Source organism: Hemicordylus capensis, chromosome 5 (assembly GCF_027244095.1).
Source record: "Hemicordylus capensis ecotype Gifberg chromosome 5, rHemCap1.1.pri, whole genome shotgun sequence".
NCBI lineage: Eukaryota > Metazoa > Chordata > Lepidosauria > Squamata > Cordylidae > Hemicordylus > Hemicordylus capensis.
Genome location: NC_069661.1, coordinates 5,789,166 through 5,807,016, shown reverse-complemented (window position 1 = coordinate 5,807,016; position 17,851 = coordinate 5,789,166). Strand labels below are relative to the sequence as shown.

The following is a 17,851-nucleotide window of genomic DNA, read 5'->3' as shown; positions in this document are numbered from 1 at the left end:
TTGTTCTACATAGGACAATTGTAGATTAAGTATACTTTGTTCATATCTGCCTTTTGTTTCCTCTTAGCAACGAATGCATGGAGTATTTTACAAACAAGTGGTGCCTTAGTACAAGGAGGATATGGCCACAGCAGTGTGTATGATCCAAACACCAAGTCCATCTACACCCATGGAGGTTACAAGGCATTTAGTGCCAACAAATACAGGCTGACGGATGATTTATACAAGTATGAAGTTAATACAAACATGTGGTAGGTATATATATATATACATATATTTAATCTAATTTCTGTTTTGGAGTGACAGTCTTACGTGGCTAGCTAAAGAATCTTGGCACTTCAGTTGGTGCTAGAACCTATTTTGAATTGGATTTGGGTTTGACAAAATTGAAAAAGTTGCTGTAATGCGTGAGAGAGCTCTGTAGCTTTTGACTTGCTCGTTTGAAAGCTTTCCCTGCTCGGGAGTAGGAGCAGGTGCCTTGCCGCTACTTGAGGACACACCAGGCTTATTGTTGTCCGCAGGAGCAGGGATGCCCAGGTGATGCTGTCGCAAGTGCTGCAATATCCCCTGCATCGTACGATGCTTAGCTCTGCTGACCTGTGGATGCAGACAGCATGGTGTGGATCACCAGGGCAGTGCTCAACGTGCTCCCACACCATGCTGCTCTCGGTCCAGGGCCATTTAGGTGGTGCTGGTATTGAGGCTGTTGGTTCGTTCTGGGGACCACCGTTGCCACTGTCCTCCTGGGATAAGACAGTCCAGGAACAACCAGAATGATTTCCTGCTGCTGCTCCTCAGTCTCAGATGGGGGTGGCGGTGGGGGTCACAATGCCAACAGGAGGATGGAGAGAGAGATCTGTCTGGGCTGGCAGCTGACGACATCTCCTCCTCCTGCTGCCACGGGAAGAGCTTCTTCCCTGTCAGCGGAGTATCTCCCCACTACTTCTCCCTCAGCCATCACAGGCCGCTGTGCGGTGGGGCCAGGCTCTTCTTGATAGGAGAGCTTGTGCACCACTTCCGTGGTGGCGAAGACTCAGGGCGTAGGCCCCTCTTGACATCGCCCACCACGACCAGCAGCATCACCACCCCACCCTGCTGCCTGCTTCTGGCTCTGCTTGGTACACTTCCAGACATCTTGGGATTTTTTTAAAAAAAATTAAGTCCTAATCCTGATGGGGGAGGGGGGAGAGAAGTGCCTTAAGGTGGTGTGTGGTCGAGGGTGGTCTATTTATGGTCTGTGTTCGACACACTGTGGTGCACATTCAGAAGCTAGAAAAACGTACCCCCAAATAAAGAAGCCGGCTTTATGTTGGTGTGTGTGTGTTTTTGGAGGGGGCCAAGCAACAGTGGGGCAGCTCTAAGGGAAGGCAAAGAAGGGCAGTGTATTATTGTGTCGTCTCTAACTCGCTCCTCCTGCCCTACAGTTCTGCCACCCAATTCCTCCCTTACCCAAACTAGATCATATTTAAAGAACTCAAGTCCAAGTAACCTGGCCAAGGTGAGTGGGGTGGGGCTGTCATGCCTATCTGGAGTCTTTGGCTGGAGTCTGCCAGGTGTTGCTCTCGGTGGCACTCTTGGGCTAAGCAGACACCTGGGGGGAGGGCAGTTGGACACCAGTCAGTCAGGCACCCACCCACCCACCCAAACAATCAAAACAAAGAAATACCCGAAAAAATGTAAACGGAGCGAGCCTGGTAGGCTGGGCACCACACACCAGCCTGCAAAAAACAAAGATCAATCCACCAGGCACAGGCAGCACACAGGCAGCAGCAGCAAAGGTGGCAGCAGGGCTACAAAACAACACTTAAACAAAAAATAAACACCACAACAACCCAGTTACTAGGAAAAAACAAACAATGGATAAATTCCAAGCCGCACCCAATTAAAGCCTAGAGGCTGCTGGTACAATTTAAATAAAATTGACGGTGGAGGGAGGGAAATCACAGCACCCCAGTTATCAAAGGGGGCTGGCTACAAGCAATGAGAGAAGAAAGAAGCCACACAAGGAAATCATTTCCAAACAGCATCCAGTTAAGCCCCTGGGCTGTCCGTACTATTTTAAAATAATGAGGGGGGCGGGGATACACACACAGCACCCCCAGCACTGGGGCTGGCTACAAGCAGGCATTTAAAAAATATATATCTTGCAGTACCCATTTAAAGCAACTGGTGCTGCTGGCACAATGTGTCTTAAAAATAAATTAATAATAAAATAAAGCAGTTGGCACTGCAAATTAAAATGCAGTCTCTGCCCTCATTCACAGTGTGGAAGGCCGGCCAGCCCAGACGCCCTCCGCCACTCTGTTCGCAGTGCTGCTGTAGTCTCTCTCTGATGATCCTCCCTGAGTCACAAAAATCAATGGCTCTCTCTGGCTTCAAGCAGCCCCCTATATACATTTTGAAAATCCCTCCTTTGGCCTCCCCTCTCCCTGCTCCCTCCCCCCAGCCAATGGGGACACAGTTGCCCATGGCAACCCTTGATCTGAATGACAACAAGCCAGCCAGTCAAGAAGCAAGGAAACCTCAAGCCAATTGGAAGCTAGTGCCGGAACAACCATCAGCAATTGAAAAACGTGGAGACAAAATGTCACTCATGATGCAAATCACACAAATCTATTCACAATGAATCGGGAGCAATTCAGTTGGCCCTCAAACCAGCCCCTTCATTTAAGGGCCGATTTGATTCACAGTCAGATCCGCAAATCACTCCCGATTTGTCACAAATCAGTTTGTGCACAAATTGAATTGCACATCACTGCTTTAGACCTTTTATCAGTCTCATTAGATGTTTGAAAGAGGCTGCCCTTCAGGGCGAAAGCAGAAACAGTTATGAATTTATTGATCATGCCTAGAAATAGAACTAGCCTATAAAAGGCAACAGTACACATTTGGCTGAGGGGGTGTGGAGAATGCTGGAGTTAATTTATGTATTTTGTTATAGTGAAAAGAGGGATGATAGCAGATGAATGTCTTCCAACAGGTGGTGGTGGTTCACTTTTGCATATTCCACTAGTTTACATACATGTTTTCTTTAAAGTATGCAGGGCTTGTAGCTTTAAATTTGTATCACAAAAGTAATCATATTAACATTTTTTGGATAGAAGTTTATCGAATTTGTATGACTACTAGGTAAAGTGATTATCTTAGGACCTAACTAGATATTGCATGTCTAAAGAGGTGTATATGTGGGATTTAAAGGTCATTTGGGGCAAGGGAGTTGGTGGCAAAACTTTCCCCTGCTTCTCCCCACTTCCCCAAACAGCTTCTCTCTACTTTTTCTTCTGTGGGAAGGAGTGGGGGTGTATCTGCTGTTTTTGGAACTCTGCTTGGGAGAAAAATAGCTTGGAGGGGAGAGGTTATTTTGTGGGGGGAAGCACCGGTGGGGATAGAGTTCAGCACCCTCCTTCTGTTTGTCCCAGTGCACTTGACATCTTCTCCATCCCTCATCTGATGGACATTCACTGGCAACCCACTTCTGACCCATATTTCTGTTCCCCTCATATCCAATGTGGACCTTGGGCCAATCTGTTGAGCAAATTCTTGCTTTAGACAAACATTCCAGCAGGTGGATGTGGACAGAAGGCCAACAATTCTCTCTTCTCCCTGCTCTTGCCCCACAATTCAAATGCATTTTGCAGCTTTTTAGCAGCAATAGCGTTTTGCAGCTATTGATACTGAAACTTGGACCAGCATATTGTATAACGTGTGTGTGTGTGGGGGGTGTCTCAGAAGGAAGCAGTGCTAGTTGATAATGATTACCATTATATATATCTATAGCTATCTATCTATCTATCTATATAGATAGATAGTTTATACACACACACACACACACACACACGCGCGCGCGCGCGCCATTTGGCACAAATGCAGGATATAAATCTTTTAAGTAAATAAAGATGCTCAGTTGATGAGTCTCTGCCATGCCCCCCGCCTCCCATTCCTTAGAGAAATGTGCCTGTGGCTAAAAGCTTCCATAGGTAAAGGACTAGGCAAGCAGTGGGCCAGGCTGATGATTGTATTTATTTATTATTTATTTATTTTATACATGTCTATACCGCCCCAAACCAAAGTCTTGGGGCGGTTCACAATAATAAAATTGTTGTATGCAAGCTGATCTGACCCAGGGAGGTCTCCATAAAGCTGGTCTGCATTATCTTTGAAACGTCCAAAACCACTTTGGAAACTTTTGTTGAAAAGCAGTATATAAATGTTGTTGTATAATGGTTAGAGTGCTGGACTAGGACATGTTCAAATCCCCATTCAACTATGAAACTCACTGGGTGACTCTGGTCCAGTCATTTATCCCTCAGATTAACCTAGTTTACAGGGTTGTTGTGTGGAGATAAACATAACCATGTTTGCTGCATTGGGCTCCCTGGCGAAAGAGTGGGATGCTGTATTTACTCGTATTTAGTCAATAGAAGATGACTCTGAATTTAAGATGATCTCTCCTTTAAAAACAAACAAACAAACAGGTTCAAAATAGGTTATACTTGTATTTATCCAAAAGGAAGATGAGTCTGAATTTTAGACAACTCCCCAAATTTCTCATATCCAAGAACTTGGAAAAGACCTAGTTTTGGATTCAGGTAAATATAATATGGATTCAGGTAAGTATATATAAGATTCCAAGTTTATAGTCTTGGGTTCAGGTAAATATGTCTTGCCTCCCCTAAAGTTTTGATGATTTCAAGCCAAATTGACCTCGCTTCATTTGGAAGACCCTTTGTGGAAGTTAGTGATGATGGCCTTTGGAACCCCTTCCTTTTAATTTTTTCCACAGGACCATTCTTAAAGACAGCAAATTTTCCCGCTACTTGCATTCCGCTGTGATCATTAGTGGAACCATGCTGGTGTTTGGAGGAAACACCCATAATGACACATCTATGAGCCACGGTGCGAAGTGCTTTTCTTCAGACTTCATGGCTTATGATATAGGTAAGTTGCTTTAGAAGTGGAATGACACCAACATAGGAAGCAGCATTCTACAGAATCAGACCCTTGGTCCATCTACACAGACTGGCAGAGGCTTCTCTAAGGTTGCAGGCAGGGGTCTCAGCCTCTTGGAGATGCCAGGGAGGGAACTGGGAACCTTCTGCATGCAAGCATCCAGAAGCTCTTCCCAGAGCAGCCCCATCCCCTAAGGGGAATATCTTACAGTGCTCACACATGTAGCCTCACATTCAAATCCAAACCAGGGCAGACCTTGCTCAGCAAAGGGGGCAATTCATGCTTGTTACCACAAAACCAGCTCTCCTCTCCTGACCTGCAACCACGCAATGCAGTATCATGGCTGTAGTTGGGATCCAGCTAAGCACAAGATCTTTGTTGGCATTTAACTGGCATTGCAGTTAAAGCTTGAGAAGGTGATTTCCTGTCCCCTTCCCCTCTTCTGTCCCACTTCTGCTCACTCAGCATAATGATAGCACAGTCCCAGCGTTTGCTTCAACAAAGCCCAACTTTGAGCTTCAACTAGGGAGTCAAATAATACTGATAATCATTGCTTCCCATATAATTTATTGTGCCACTACAGTGTCAGCTTCTGCATGTGGCCAGGCCCTCAAGGCAAGAAGGCGGAGGTTTCTAAAAGGCAGTTACTAATCCCAGATTGCTCTGTCACTTCCTTCCTATTTTTACATGGGATTCTTAAAAAAATGCTGATATGCTTGGGATACTTGCTTTTGATTTTATACGGATTTTTATATAAACTCGGGTCCCACTCCCCAGTGCCATCGTCCCTTGCTGGGGATGATGAGAGTTGTAGACCAACAATGTTTGTCGACCCAGGTTTGAGAACCCCTGATGTAAGCCACCTTGAGTGCACTGACTACAGAAAAGGAGGATAAACATGAACAGAAAATAAACCAACTTACACAGTTGGCCGTCCATTGCTTGCTTGGTGCAGCTTTGAACATTACTCAGATTTGCCTTTGTTGGGGTGCAGCTTCTGCTTGTCCCAAGCCTGCTATAACAGGTTTGCTTTACCAGAAACTTGCTGTTTTATTTTATTTTATATTTTTTTTATTTAGTTACATACATACATACATACATATATATTTTTATACCGCCCAAAACGTATGTCTCTGGGCGGTCTACAACAGATAAAAACATTAAAACATTAGTTAAAAACAAAAACAAGTAATTTAAAACACAACAATTTAAATTTTTTTAAAACAATGCTCTAAAACAGCATTAAAAACAATCAAAAGAGTATCAGTTAAAAGCCTGGGTGGACAGATGCGTCTTTAAAGACCTTTTAAAACCTGTCATAGATGGGGAGGCTCTTATTTCACTAGGGAGCGCATTCCAAAGCCTCAGGGCAGCAATGGAGAAGGCCCATCCCTGAGTGGCCACCAGACGAGCTGGTGGCAAATGCAGACGGACCTCTCCTCCAAACCGTATATGGGTGGTGGGGCTCATAACTAAGAAGACGTTCTCCTAAATACCCAGGGCCCAAGCTGTTTAGGGCTTTATAAGTTATAACTAACACCTTGTATTTTGCCCAGAAACATATTGGCAGCCAGTGTAACTCCTTCAATACAGGAGTAATATGGTCTCTCCTAGATGACCCAGAGACCAGCCTGGCTGCCGCATTCTGAACCAACTGTAGTTTCCGAACTACGTACAAGGGCTGCCCCACATAGAGCGCATTACAGTAATCCAGTCTGGAGGTTACCACTGTTTTGAGGTCATCTGTCTCAAGAAACGGATGCAGCTGGTGTATCAGCTGGAGCTGATAGAAGGCACTTCTGGCCACTGCCTCAACCTGGGACATCAGGGAGAGACTCTGATCCAGAAGCACCCCTAAACTGCGTACCTGTTCCTTCTGGGGAAGTGTGACCCCATCCAGAACAAGCAGATCAAAATCGTCTCCAGAGTTTCGACCCCACACAATGAGTACCTCCGTCTTATCTGGATTCAGTCTCAGTTTGTTACCCCTCATCCAGCCCATCACCGACTCCAGGCAGGCATTTAGGGAGGTTATGCCTTCTCCCGATGATGCTGACCTGGAGAAATAGATTTGGGTGTCATCAGCATACTGGTAACACCCTGCACCAAATCTTCTGATGATCTCTCCCAGCAGTTTCATGTAGATGTTAAACAACATCGGAGACAATACGGAGCCCTGAGGCACACCATACAAGAGTTCAGATTTTGAAGAACAACAAGGGGAAAAGACTATAACAGAATATGTTTGAAGCAGCAGAGAACTGATTTGATTCTACTTTTAGAATATCTGAAGAGGAAAGTGGTGTTGATTTCCTTGGAAATCTGTGTATAAGTTCATGACTCCTTGGGGTGTCAGCACCTCTGTCCTGTAAGTCTAACTTGGAATATATGAGTGCAGGCCTGCACTAGGGTTTCACACTTGACCAGCACATGGGGGCAGAAGTGATTATGGGGGCAAGCAGTATCCTTTCTGGTTCCAACCAAGTGGAGTTTCCCTTTCCATCATGCCTTGTGGTTGGTGCCAAAGTGCTGTGTGGATGATGTTCCCATGACACAAGCACTCTGTCCTAGCTTGATTATAAAATAGTTAGGCTTTAGATAACCAGAAGAGGGCAGCATTCAACAAACCCATAGTTGGGATGCTATTTTTTTTTTTTAATAGGATGAGAATCAGTTTGTGCACAGCAGAATAAAATCCATATCATCATTTAATACCATGCCTAGGTTTTTATGAAAAATTCACCAAAATTCTGGGTCTTGTTGAGCAATTCATCTTTCTTACATGCACAACAATCACATGTGAAATTTTTCCACAGAAAAGGATTTACAATGTCCATCTTTCTAGGGTTCCATATTTTCTTAAACTTATAAGCATCTTGTTAAAGCTATGAAAAGCCCTTCAAAATGATTCAGTTCTTGACTGCGTAGACCTCTACTAGTAGGTGTATTGAAATTTGGCAACCATTTCCTTGAGAGGAAATTTCCAATCTGAAGTTGGCTTAAATCAAAGGTCAGGAAGAAAATAATTCTTGATAATTTCAGAGCCATTAGTGTTTTCCTCTTGTAGTCTCTTCCCAGTTAAAGAGGGAGCAAAGCGACAATGAGACGTTCTAAGTACTCCTTGTAATCTAGATATAAATGTTTTTTGGCCCTGCATCACTCTCAGCTTGCTGGATGGGGGGAAAAAGAAGACCCTTGAAAGCTCTGGCTCTCTTTTTCTTTAGATCTGCCGTGAAAAAAAAGGAACACTATGCTTGTCCAGGGAGCAATTCAGCAAAATATTAAATTCCATCACACTGAACTGAAAAACTACTTTTAAAAAATCAGTAAAATCTCTGCTAGCAAGTGAGGGAGCCCGCAGAGTTGGGGTCATTAGTCCTAGTTATACAATGGTCCCTCTACTTACGAAATTAATCCGTTCCGAATGCACATTTGTAAGTCGAAAAATTCGTAAGTCGAAAAGCGGTTTCCCATAGGAATGCATTGGGAATGGATTAATGCGTTCCGGAGCCTAGAAAAAAGACCCAGACCCCCAGTAAGGCTTGCAAACTGCACAGGAACATTTCTTTTCAAGAATAAACAGGCAGTAAACAGGCAGGCAAGTCAAGGAAACCGCATGTAAAATTTGTAAGTCGAGGAAACCCCATCTAAAAATTTGTAAGTCGAGGAAACCCCATCTAAAAATTTGTAAGTCGAAAAAACCGCATCTAAAACCGGATCTAAAACTGCCGTTTGTAACTCGAAAAATACTTATGTCGAGTAGTTTGTAAATCGAGGGACCACTGTAGTAGGGGCCTCTCTCTGAATGCCAAAGACCATGTCTCATCCTGGACTGTTCAAAGCTTCTTCCAATTTAACTATATTTTGATGAATATGGTGTGTGCAGTCCTGTTTTCTGATGGTGTCTGTTAATGCACATTTGGTGTAGAAGGGCATTGGAGTATTTGCTATAGCAAAATGGATTACATTTCGGGGGCTTCCCCCCCCTTGAGTTTCTTCATAGTGTGTGCGTGTGGGGTGGGCGGGCAAGGGAATTACCTAAGAAGCCAGGAAAGCAGATGTGAAAGAGCACCCCTAAGTATTAGGCAGGAGGTTTAAATATTGTGCATTAGTTCGCACATCAGTTACACTCTCCTCCTTGCTGCCCCAGGGAAGGGGAATCCTTCTAGCTGGAGCTGAGCACACTGGTCCAATGAGCTGCAAGTTACTTATTTATATTATTTATTTATTTATCTACCATATTTCTATACCATTTGCATCCCTAGGCGGTGTACATAAGTTAAAATACAACAAATATAAAAACAGGATAACATGACAAAAACAATTATGTTGTATAAGTAATTAAGCCAACGTTTGAGCCATCCAAAACATCAATGTAGAGTGTCAAGTATTCTATGCAATTGGATTAAAAAAAATTCTTTTGAATTTAGCAGTGCCATCTATTCCAAAACCATCTTTTTCAGTCTTTTCTGCCTCCAGCCACTGAGAACCACTTTTGCTGATCTGCATACAGGTTTATGAAGAGAATAGTCAAAATAATTGCAATGAATAATACTCTAGTATGTAGAGTGGCCTTAGGCATCTGCATCCGGAGATATGCTCCTTATGTCATATGAAATGCTTTAATATATTTATGCTCTATGGATTAGCCAGTGTGTTGTCATCACATTGCTTTTGGAATAATGCAGAAAGTCGTTGCACCTCAAGTACCAATTAATGTGCTGGAAATAACTTCTTTGACATGAGGCTTGCTTAATTCTAGCTTGTGATCGCTGGACAGTGCTTCCTCAACCGGATCTCCCCCATGATGTCAACAGATTTGGACACTCCGCTGTGCTGAGGAACAAGTAAGGGGGTTGTCTTGTGTGTTGGTGGGTGTGGGGAGGGGGAGTGCTGTGTCCTCAGCTTTGCAATCCCACAGAAGAACAATCCAGCCTCTCCGACCAGCTTGCCAGGACTCGAGTGTTCTCCGTTGCACCACCATTACCTTTGCACTGGGGGTAACTGGCTGAGCCCCGGACTTGTGGCTGCCATGTTGTCCTTATGATGCTGTATATATGGGATTCAGCTGTAGCAGCCAACATGAGCTGCAGGTCCACAGGCCAGAAAAGAGTACCCGAAATGCCACGCCCCACCCCACAATTAAACTCACAGCACACCCATTCTGGTTGGTATCTTTAAATGGTATATGCAGCTGCTTCTAGGAATCAACAGGTCTAGAGTTGGCTAGTTTGAGCAGCATCCTGAGAATCTCAGCTCTCACTTTTCAAAAGCAATTTCCAAGTCAGGCCCAAGGCTTAGCTAGTCCAACATACTGTTCCCACAGTGGCCCACCAGATGCCTCCTGAGAAGCCCACAGGCAAGAGGTGAGGGCATGCCCTCTCTCCTGTTGCTCCCTTTTCACTGGTATTCTATCAAGTCCTTTTGATAGAAGTATAGTCAGAATCTGCTGAAGAGTTTGGAGACTTTTTCTTGATAAGTAGACCATGTGAGGTCTGCTGAGCCTCTTGATCCATTCTGTTGTCTCCCCACTTTTCTTCGTGTCTCAGCTTGCGGTAGCCTCTTTCTCTGCTGCTTGTGGTGGTTGCTGGTACCTCAGTTCCGGCCCTCCTTATCTTTTTTGCACTTGAGTATAGCAAGGAAATGTGGTCAGGACTGGGGTGGCATCAGCCAGTCAAGCAGGCAGCGGAGGGGCCTCCCTCCCTGAGTTATGGGCCCACCTTAAAATTTGAGTAACTTAGCTGTAGATCCTGGGGTTGAAACGCTGAGCAATTCTGCTGTGCTCATTGAGCAAGTGGTTAATCTTGCCCAGGGCCCTGCCTTTGTTGCATCTTTAGCAGACAACTAGTTATCAGCTTCGTTATCCCCATAGAATGGGTTAGATGGCAAGATAAACAAGGCCTTTGTGGAGATTTCTGAGGCCGGGCATTGGAGTATTTGGTCTTCTACCTTGTTTCTGCATATGTAAGTGCCAGGTAGGGAAAGGGTCACCATGTAATGTCTGCTTAAAATATGGCCAACGTTCTGCACTGAGAGCTTTCTCATGTAGGGTAATAAAACCAAGCGACATGTAGATTGTCCTGGGTATTGATTATGTGCATGTATTGACCAGTGCCTTGTTTTCTGAAGCTTCCCAGCAGATGTACACTGCAGTTCTGTATAAATATAGTCTCACGACAAGCTACAGGTGGCTTGGATGCTTCTTTTCTTATGCAGAAATAGCACTCCTGTATAAGAAATGCATCACCTTTTTGAGGCGGATCTGAACTGTCGCTGATTTCTTCTTTGTTTTCGGTTATGCTAGTTGCCTTCCTATTCCCTCCCCATGGTAATGAGCACCGCAGGTTAATTGTGAAAACACGTTTTTACTAGTTTTGAAACTCAGCTGTTTAGCTCATTGAGTTTTGCGTTCCTCCTTGCTTTGAACAACAATTTCTAGCTCAGTTTTTCCGCCCCATTCACTAACTAATGTACCTCCTATCATAACTACATGGTTTTATCACCTTCCTGAGAGCCTCTGTCTTAAATCTTTTTCTCTTGGGTGAAAACCATTCACTGTTCCTCTGTGTTACTGTTGGCCCCTCTCTGAACTCTTGGTTGTATCTACTGCACTGCACTTGACTTCAACCATCCATCATTTAATCTGTACAGCCACAAAATTTTGTCTTAAACCACCACAGTAGCCATTTTCTCACTTCTAGATTCAGGGGAAAATGCTATTCTTAAAATTCTCTAATCACTTTCTGTGCAAGTGTTCATTAGCTAAGCTGCTATCAGGGTTTGGTGCACCATGCACCCCTTAAAGTTCCTGTGTTAAGGATCTATGAATACTGCAACCAGAATACGTAACAGCGACACACAATTATTTTATGTAATTGAGTGCCGTGGGATATGGTGATAGCTACCAGCTTAGACAGCTTTGAAAGAAGATTAGACAAACTCATGGAGGATTAGACAAATTGAGCTATCGATCACTGGATATTAGTCATGATAGCTAAACGGAACCTTCCAATCTGGAGCATACCAGGTGCTGGGGAGCAACCGCAGAAGAGAGTTGATGCCTTCAAGCCTTGCTTGTAGCTTTGCTGGAGGCAGTGGACCACCGTGGGAAGCAGGATGCTGGAATAGATGGGCCTTGGGTCTGACCCAGCAAGGCTGCTCTTGCAAATTATGCACCCACAATTCATGCACCGGATCCTTTGAAATAGGTTGTTTCTGAATCCCTGGGTGAAATGTTCTTACCTTTTTGAAGGTTTTGGTTCCTAGTGGGAGACATGGAAATTCAGTTATGGTGGGGCTGTATGGATAAAGACCAGGGAACAGGAGGGGTTAGAGCAGAGATGGAAGGGAAGCTGTTCAGAGCTCTGAAGATCAGATCATCACAATTGGCAATCCTGCTCGCTCTTTCTGTTGCTAAGTTTTCATCTGACCCAGCTCTCATTTTCAAATGTTCTGTAGCCATGAGCACTAGAAATATATTTTTAAATAATCTCGGAGATTCTCTGAATGCCCAGTGCCAAGCCACATACCAAACAGAGCTCTCATGTAACTGTTTGCATAGTCACAACAGTCTGTAAACCTTATGGTTCATATCGGGTATCCCACCTGCACTTTGCTTTTTCGAGTATTGAAGTGTAAGTAATTAGATGCTTGCAGCACAGAGATGTTTGATTACCATATGAAAGCAATGAACTATCAGGAAACGGTGTGTAGTAAGCCACTTGTGGCCACACCAGGTTAAATAGGGCCCATAATATGTATGGCCAATCTGAGGCTGAGGCTTGCCGCGTGTGTGGTAGTTTTTTTGTTTTTGCAGGCCCCCCAAAAAGGTTTGTTGAGCCCCCTGGTGGAAGGTTGTTGGGCTACCACTTCTTCAGGTCTGTTTTAACCGTGAATGCCCAGGAGGGAGATTCCCATGAGATAGTAGTACTTTGGTTGGAAATGGGTGAAGTGAGAAGAGTCTTTGGACAACACTTGCTTGGGAACATCGGAAGCTGCCTCATACGGAGTCAGACCCTGGGTCCTTCTAGCTCAGGATTGTCTACATTGACTGGCAGGGGCTCTCTGAAGTTTCAGGCAGGAGTCTTTCCCAGTCTCAGCTGGAGATGGTGGGAACTGAATCTCGGACCTTCTGTAAGCAAGCATTCAGATGCTTTTACGCGGAGCTATGGCCCCATCATCTTACAGCGCTCACATGAAGTCACTTATCTAAATGCAAACCAAGGCAAACCCTGCTTAGCAAAGGGTACAGTGTGTGCTCACTAGCACAAGATATCTCTTCGCCAAATTACATTGGCCATACAGGTGAACCTAGTTATCCGTGTGGGTTCTGTTCTCTTCTGCTACAGCAGATAACTGGACATTAAAGCAATAGCAATGGGAGTGGAGGTGTGTGTGCCCGTGCGTGTGCGTGTGTGTGTTAGATTCCTGGAGGCTAGAAAAATGGGCAAACATCAGCGTGAAATGTCCCCCAATAAAGGGGGAAAGTGCCCTACCATGCTCTGTGGGTCTCCAGATGGCCAGGAATGCCCCCCCAGTCCCAATGCCCCCATTTCCCCCCAAATATCATGGGGGCAGGGGGAAGTGTGTATGTATGTGTGTTGGTTTTAAATGAGCTATAAAATTGCTCCTTTTCTGAAAATGGTGGTCAGAAATGACCTATGAGGTCACGTCTGGCCACCCTGACACTGCAGATACGCAAAATCAACCATTTTAAAATGCACCCCCCCACACACACACACACGCTGAGGTTGAGTGTCAATAACCCAGCCACAGATATTAGGAAATGTGGCTGTCAGGTCTGCAAATGGCAAAGTTTGCCAGTATTTGGAATGCACAGACCAGCCGGCTATAAGTGGTTCATTCTATATACCTTTAAATAAACAAGCCAGTGATGTATTCATTGTTGTTTCCTCCTTTGTTAGCACCATGTACGTGTTTGGAGGCTTCAACAGCCTGCTTTTGAGCGACATTGTGAAGTATACTCCAGAAAGCTGTGACGCATACAGCACGGAAACCTCCTGTTTCCAGGCTGGCCCTGGGCTCCGATGTGTGTGGAATGGCTCGATTTCCCAGTGTCTACAATGGGAAATGGCTACAGTCCTCCAAGAACAAAATATCATTGAGGAATGCCCTCCCTTGCTAGGTAGGTATTACAGTTCTGTCTGCTGGCTTATATGTATCAATGATGATATACTCGATGTTGCCCTTGGTTAACTGTGCTGCAATGGCTACTTTGTAGGCCTGGACATGTGGAGTGATTTGGTGATAAAGTATAGTATTTTAGTACCAGATGGCATTCCTTCAGAACTTATATGGATGTAAAATTGTTGAACTTTTTACTAAAGGTTTGGTGCTCTTAGTGCACATAGTGCTTTTGAAACTTTGTCCTTGGTTGGCTCTGTTTACTGTTGGGCATATGAAACTGCCTTATAAAGTCAAACTGTATCATGCTGTTGAGCATCTTCCATTCACTTCAGTGGGCTTCAGGCAAGAGACATGCCTGGTGAATTGTGCCCTTGATTTGAAAGGACATGGGGTGGTAGAGATTTTAAAAATGTTTTTGTTTTAAAGTCCCTTATCCAGGGCTCCCAAATAGACTTAGGAGTCATGGGATGAAGGGGAGACTGATTCTTTAGTGGATCAGTAACTGGTTTAAAAAGGGGGGCGGGGGGGCAGCGTCCAGACCTTCAGCTGAGTGGTGCTTCAACACTTCTGTGCATGGAAAGAGCTTCTGCTGACAGAGCACTGCTGGACACTGCTCAGGAATCTGAAGACAGAAATAAATGAACAGTTTTCACAAGGGTGAAAAGTAAACAGTGGAATGAGATCAGCAGTGGAGAGAGAGCCTCACTGTTGATGGATCTGAATTGGCCTAGAATAGTTAAACTATAGTTAAACTATTTATTTTATTTGATTGATTATATTTGTGCACCGCCCCAAACTTCCATCTCTGGGCGATTTATAGCAACGTAAACAAATTAAAACAGAAATTAAAACCTTAAAACAATTTAAAACCATAAGCCTAGTTAAAAAACTTGGGTGACTAAATAGGTCTTGAAAGAGTTCTTAAAGGTTGTCAGATATGGGAGGCTCTTATTTCAGCAGGGAGCGTAGTGAAAGATTTGAAGCTGGGGTGAAGAGTGAAGTAACCAATTTTGTGGAGGGCACCAAATCAGTAAAGATGACCAGATAAAATAATGATTACTAATATTTATGTATTCACTTTAAACAACAACAACAAAATCTTAAAGCGTTTTACATAACAAAAGGAATGAGAAAATGGTTTCCTGTCTGAAAAGGGGCTCCTCATCTAAAAAGATATACAGAAGATACAGCAGCAACAGCCACTCAGAGATGCTGTGCTGGGGTTAAGAGGGACCGTTGCTCTCCTTTTGTTACATATGAGAGCCACAACTTTTGAAGATGCTTATTTGATCAGTTAGTTGCGGGGTGGATTAGTAGCATATCAGTAAGAAATTTAAGAGGCATCTCCAAGCTGCGTAAATGGGTGACAAAATGGCATATGAGGTTCAGTACGAATAAAAACCAAGAATAAGTTGGCACCATCTTTCTCTATAAAAGGCTAAGGATGTATGTGGCCAGCCCCGCCCACACAGTGCTTTACCAATCGGAGGTAACAGAGCAGAAGCACCACGGTGATTGGGCAGTGGGGATTCCATATGCAGATAGGGAGGAGGAGCCTGTGATGGTTAAGGTCAGTTGGAATGAAACGGTTACTGGTCGGAAGATATGCTTGATTGTAGAGAAGAGAAGTTTATCTATCTAAAAGGATAGTGGGCAGGGGTCTGCGAAGAGAGGGGTCATGAGGGAGGAAAGAGCCTCATCAGGAGGAGGATGGCTTTGTGGTAATTAGATGAGGAAACAAGATCTGTTAACTCAGGGAGGGAGTGAGGGGAAGAAAGACAGAGGGGAAGAGCGAGTGGAAGAGAGAGACAGAGAGAAAGGAGGGAGGGAAGGAGAAAAAGAAGGAAGGGCGTGAGATGGGCTTGGTCCTGTCAGCTGCCTGTGGGGAACATGCGGCCATGGCGATGGTGGCAGCGGGGAAGGCCCAGTCAACTGGCTACTGAGGCCATTGGTGGAGGCAGGCAGGCGAGGGACGGGCCCAGGCCTGTCAGCATCCTGAGGGGAATGAGTGGCTGCGGCGGCAGCAGGGAAGGGCCTGGTCAACCACTGCTCCTGCTCCAGTGGGGAGGAGTAGGAGCGGGGCTTGGGTGAGGGTGGGGGAGTTCTCTGGGCTTAGGGGACTGCGGTTTGACCAATCGGCGCCAGCAACGCTGCAGCTGCAACCAAATGGGGTGGGGTGGTGGTGGTGGTGGAGCAGCGGGATGGAGGAGGAGGAGGAGCAGGTGAGGGTGGAGAGATCTCTGAGGTGAGCAGGACTATGGCGAGTGTGTGTGAGGAGAGCAATCAAGTACTAGCGTGCAGATGGTCTGCGTGGGTTAAGCTAGTATATCCTAATTTTACATACACAACTGAGTCCAAATTAGCTGTAAAATCCCAAGAAAAATCTAGTTTATAGGAGAAAATCCACTGACAGAATGTCAGGTTACATTGTGGCAGTCACGAAAAAGACCGCTTCAGCATTAGCGATTAAAGAGAATGGAAATGATAATCAGTCAGCTATATCACAGTGCTACTCTATAAATTCATAGTGAACCCACTTTTGGATTACTATGTGTAGTTCTGCTTTTCACATCTGAAAAATAATTATCTTGAGTTGTTGAAAATGTAGTCAAAAACATCAGGAGAGTTGAAATATCTTTCTCACAAAGAGAGGCTAGAAAACAGATGTTTTGGAATTTAGGGGGGAAAGAGTCAAAAGCTTGCTCTATTTCTTTATTTATCACATTTTTATACCACCCAAAATGCGAGTTCTCTGGGCTTTAGACTTTGAGAAAAACAACTGAGCATTGCAGTCCTATTGGGAAGAAGCGTGTAAACAGGAGTTGTCTTCTCAAGTATGTGATGCAGCATGAAAGCCCATCTGGGCTGTATTGTGAGCCTGACAAGTTTAGCAAACTCTCCTCTGTCCTCGGCAGCTGAATTGTTCCTGAAGTGTTCAGCCTTGAATCTGAACTGTCCTACTGCAGGTGGGGATTTGCAAATCCAAATGCTTGTCGGTAGAAAACTGGCATGTCAGAAGCCCAGCCTTCTCCCTGACCCTTTGTTTTCTAAGGAGAGGACTTTATGGTATGGAGTAGTGTTCCATCATGGAAGAGGCCTCACCTGCAGTCCGAAGTGGTACACCCCAGACATAGGTTGATCGCCTCGGCTGAGGAGTGGATCTAAGTTTTGCATCTGATGCTTGCTGCTAATGGATGGTGGGAGAACAAACCTTTTTGGACTCTGTCAGGAAATGCCTGTGTTTGGTCATGCAGGTTTTTTTCTTTACTAGTTGGGGACCATGAAAAATGTGATCAGATTACAGACTGCTACAGCTGTACAGCCAACTCCAACCGGTGCCACTGGTGCACTGACCAGTGTGTCTCCAGGAATAGCAACTGCTCGGAAGACCAGGTAATGGTTTCTGCTTTTCACTTGGAAGAATCTGAAGCTCCCTCGTGCCCTTCACCAAGGAAGCACTTGATGTTGCTCTCAGCAGCTGCGGCTAGAATTGGTAGCTTGCTTGGGTGTGCTGCTGAGGATTGCATTTCAATCACTCAGCTGGGAAGATGCTGAAAGGCCAACAGCAGGATTGTGTCTTCTCTGAACACCACCACCACCACCACCACCACCAAATCTGTTCACGGGACAGGGGCTGAGACATTTGCAGGGTATTGATTTCCTGCTGTGCCTCCCCACCCTGTAAATCCTCTTTAGCCTACCTTTTGATAGGACTTCTTGCATGTTTTCTGCCCTCTTTGCAACCTAAAACTTT

At 44.8% G+C, this 17,851-nt stretch overlaps 1 protein-coding gene across 4 annotated transcripts in view; it reads left to right on the top strand.

Moving 5' to 3' along the window:
* ATRN (attractin) overlaps positions 1-17,851 on the top strand; it is a 231,788-nt gene that overhangs the window by 95,950 nt on the left and 117,987 nt on the right. For all 4 annotated transcript variants that reach the window (XM_053252986.1, XM_053252987.1, XM_053252988.1 and 1 more), the window contains exons 9-13: positions 68-251; positions 4,784-4,938; positions 9,713-9,797; positions 13,875-14,095; positions 17,369-17,490. In XM_053252986.1, coding sequence (XP_053108961.1) covers positions 68-251; positions 4,784-4,938; positions 9,713-9,797; positions 13,875-14,095; positions 17,369-17,490 — 767 coding nt within the window. The remainder of the gene's footprint in view (positions 1-67; positions 252-4,783; positions 4,939-9,712; positions 9,798-13,874; positions 14,096-17,368; positions 17,491-17,851) is intronic.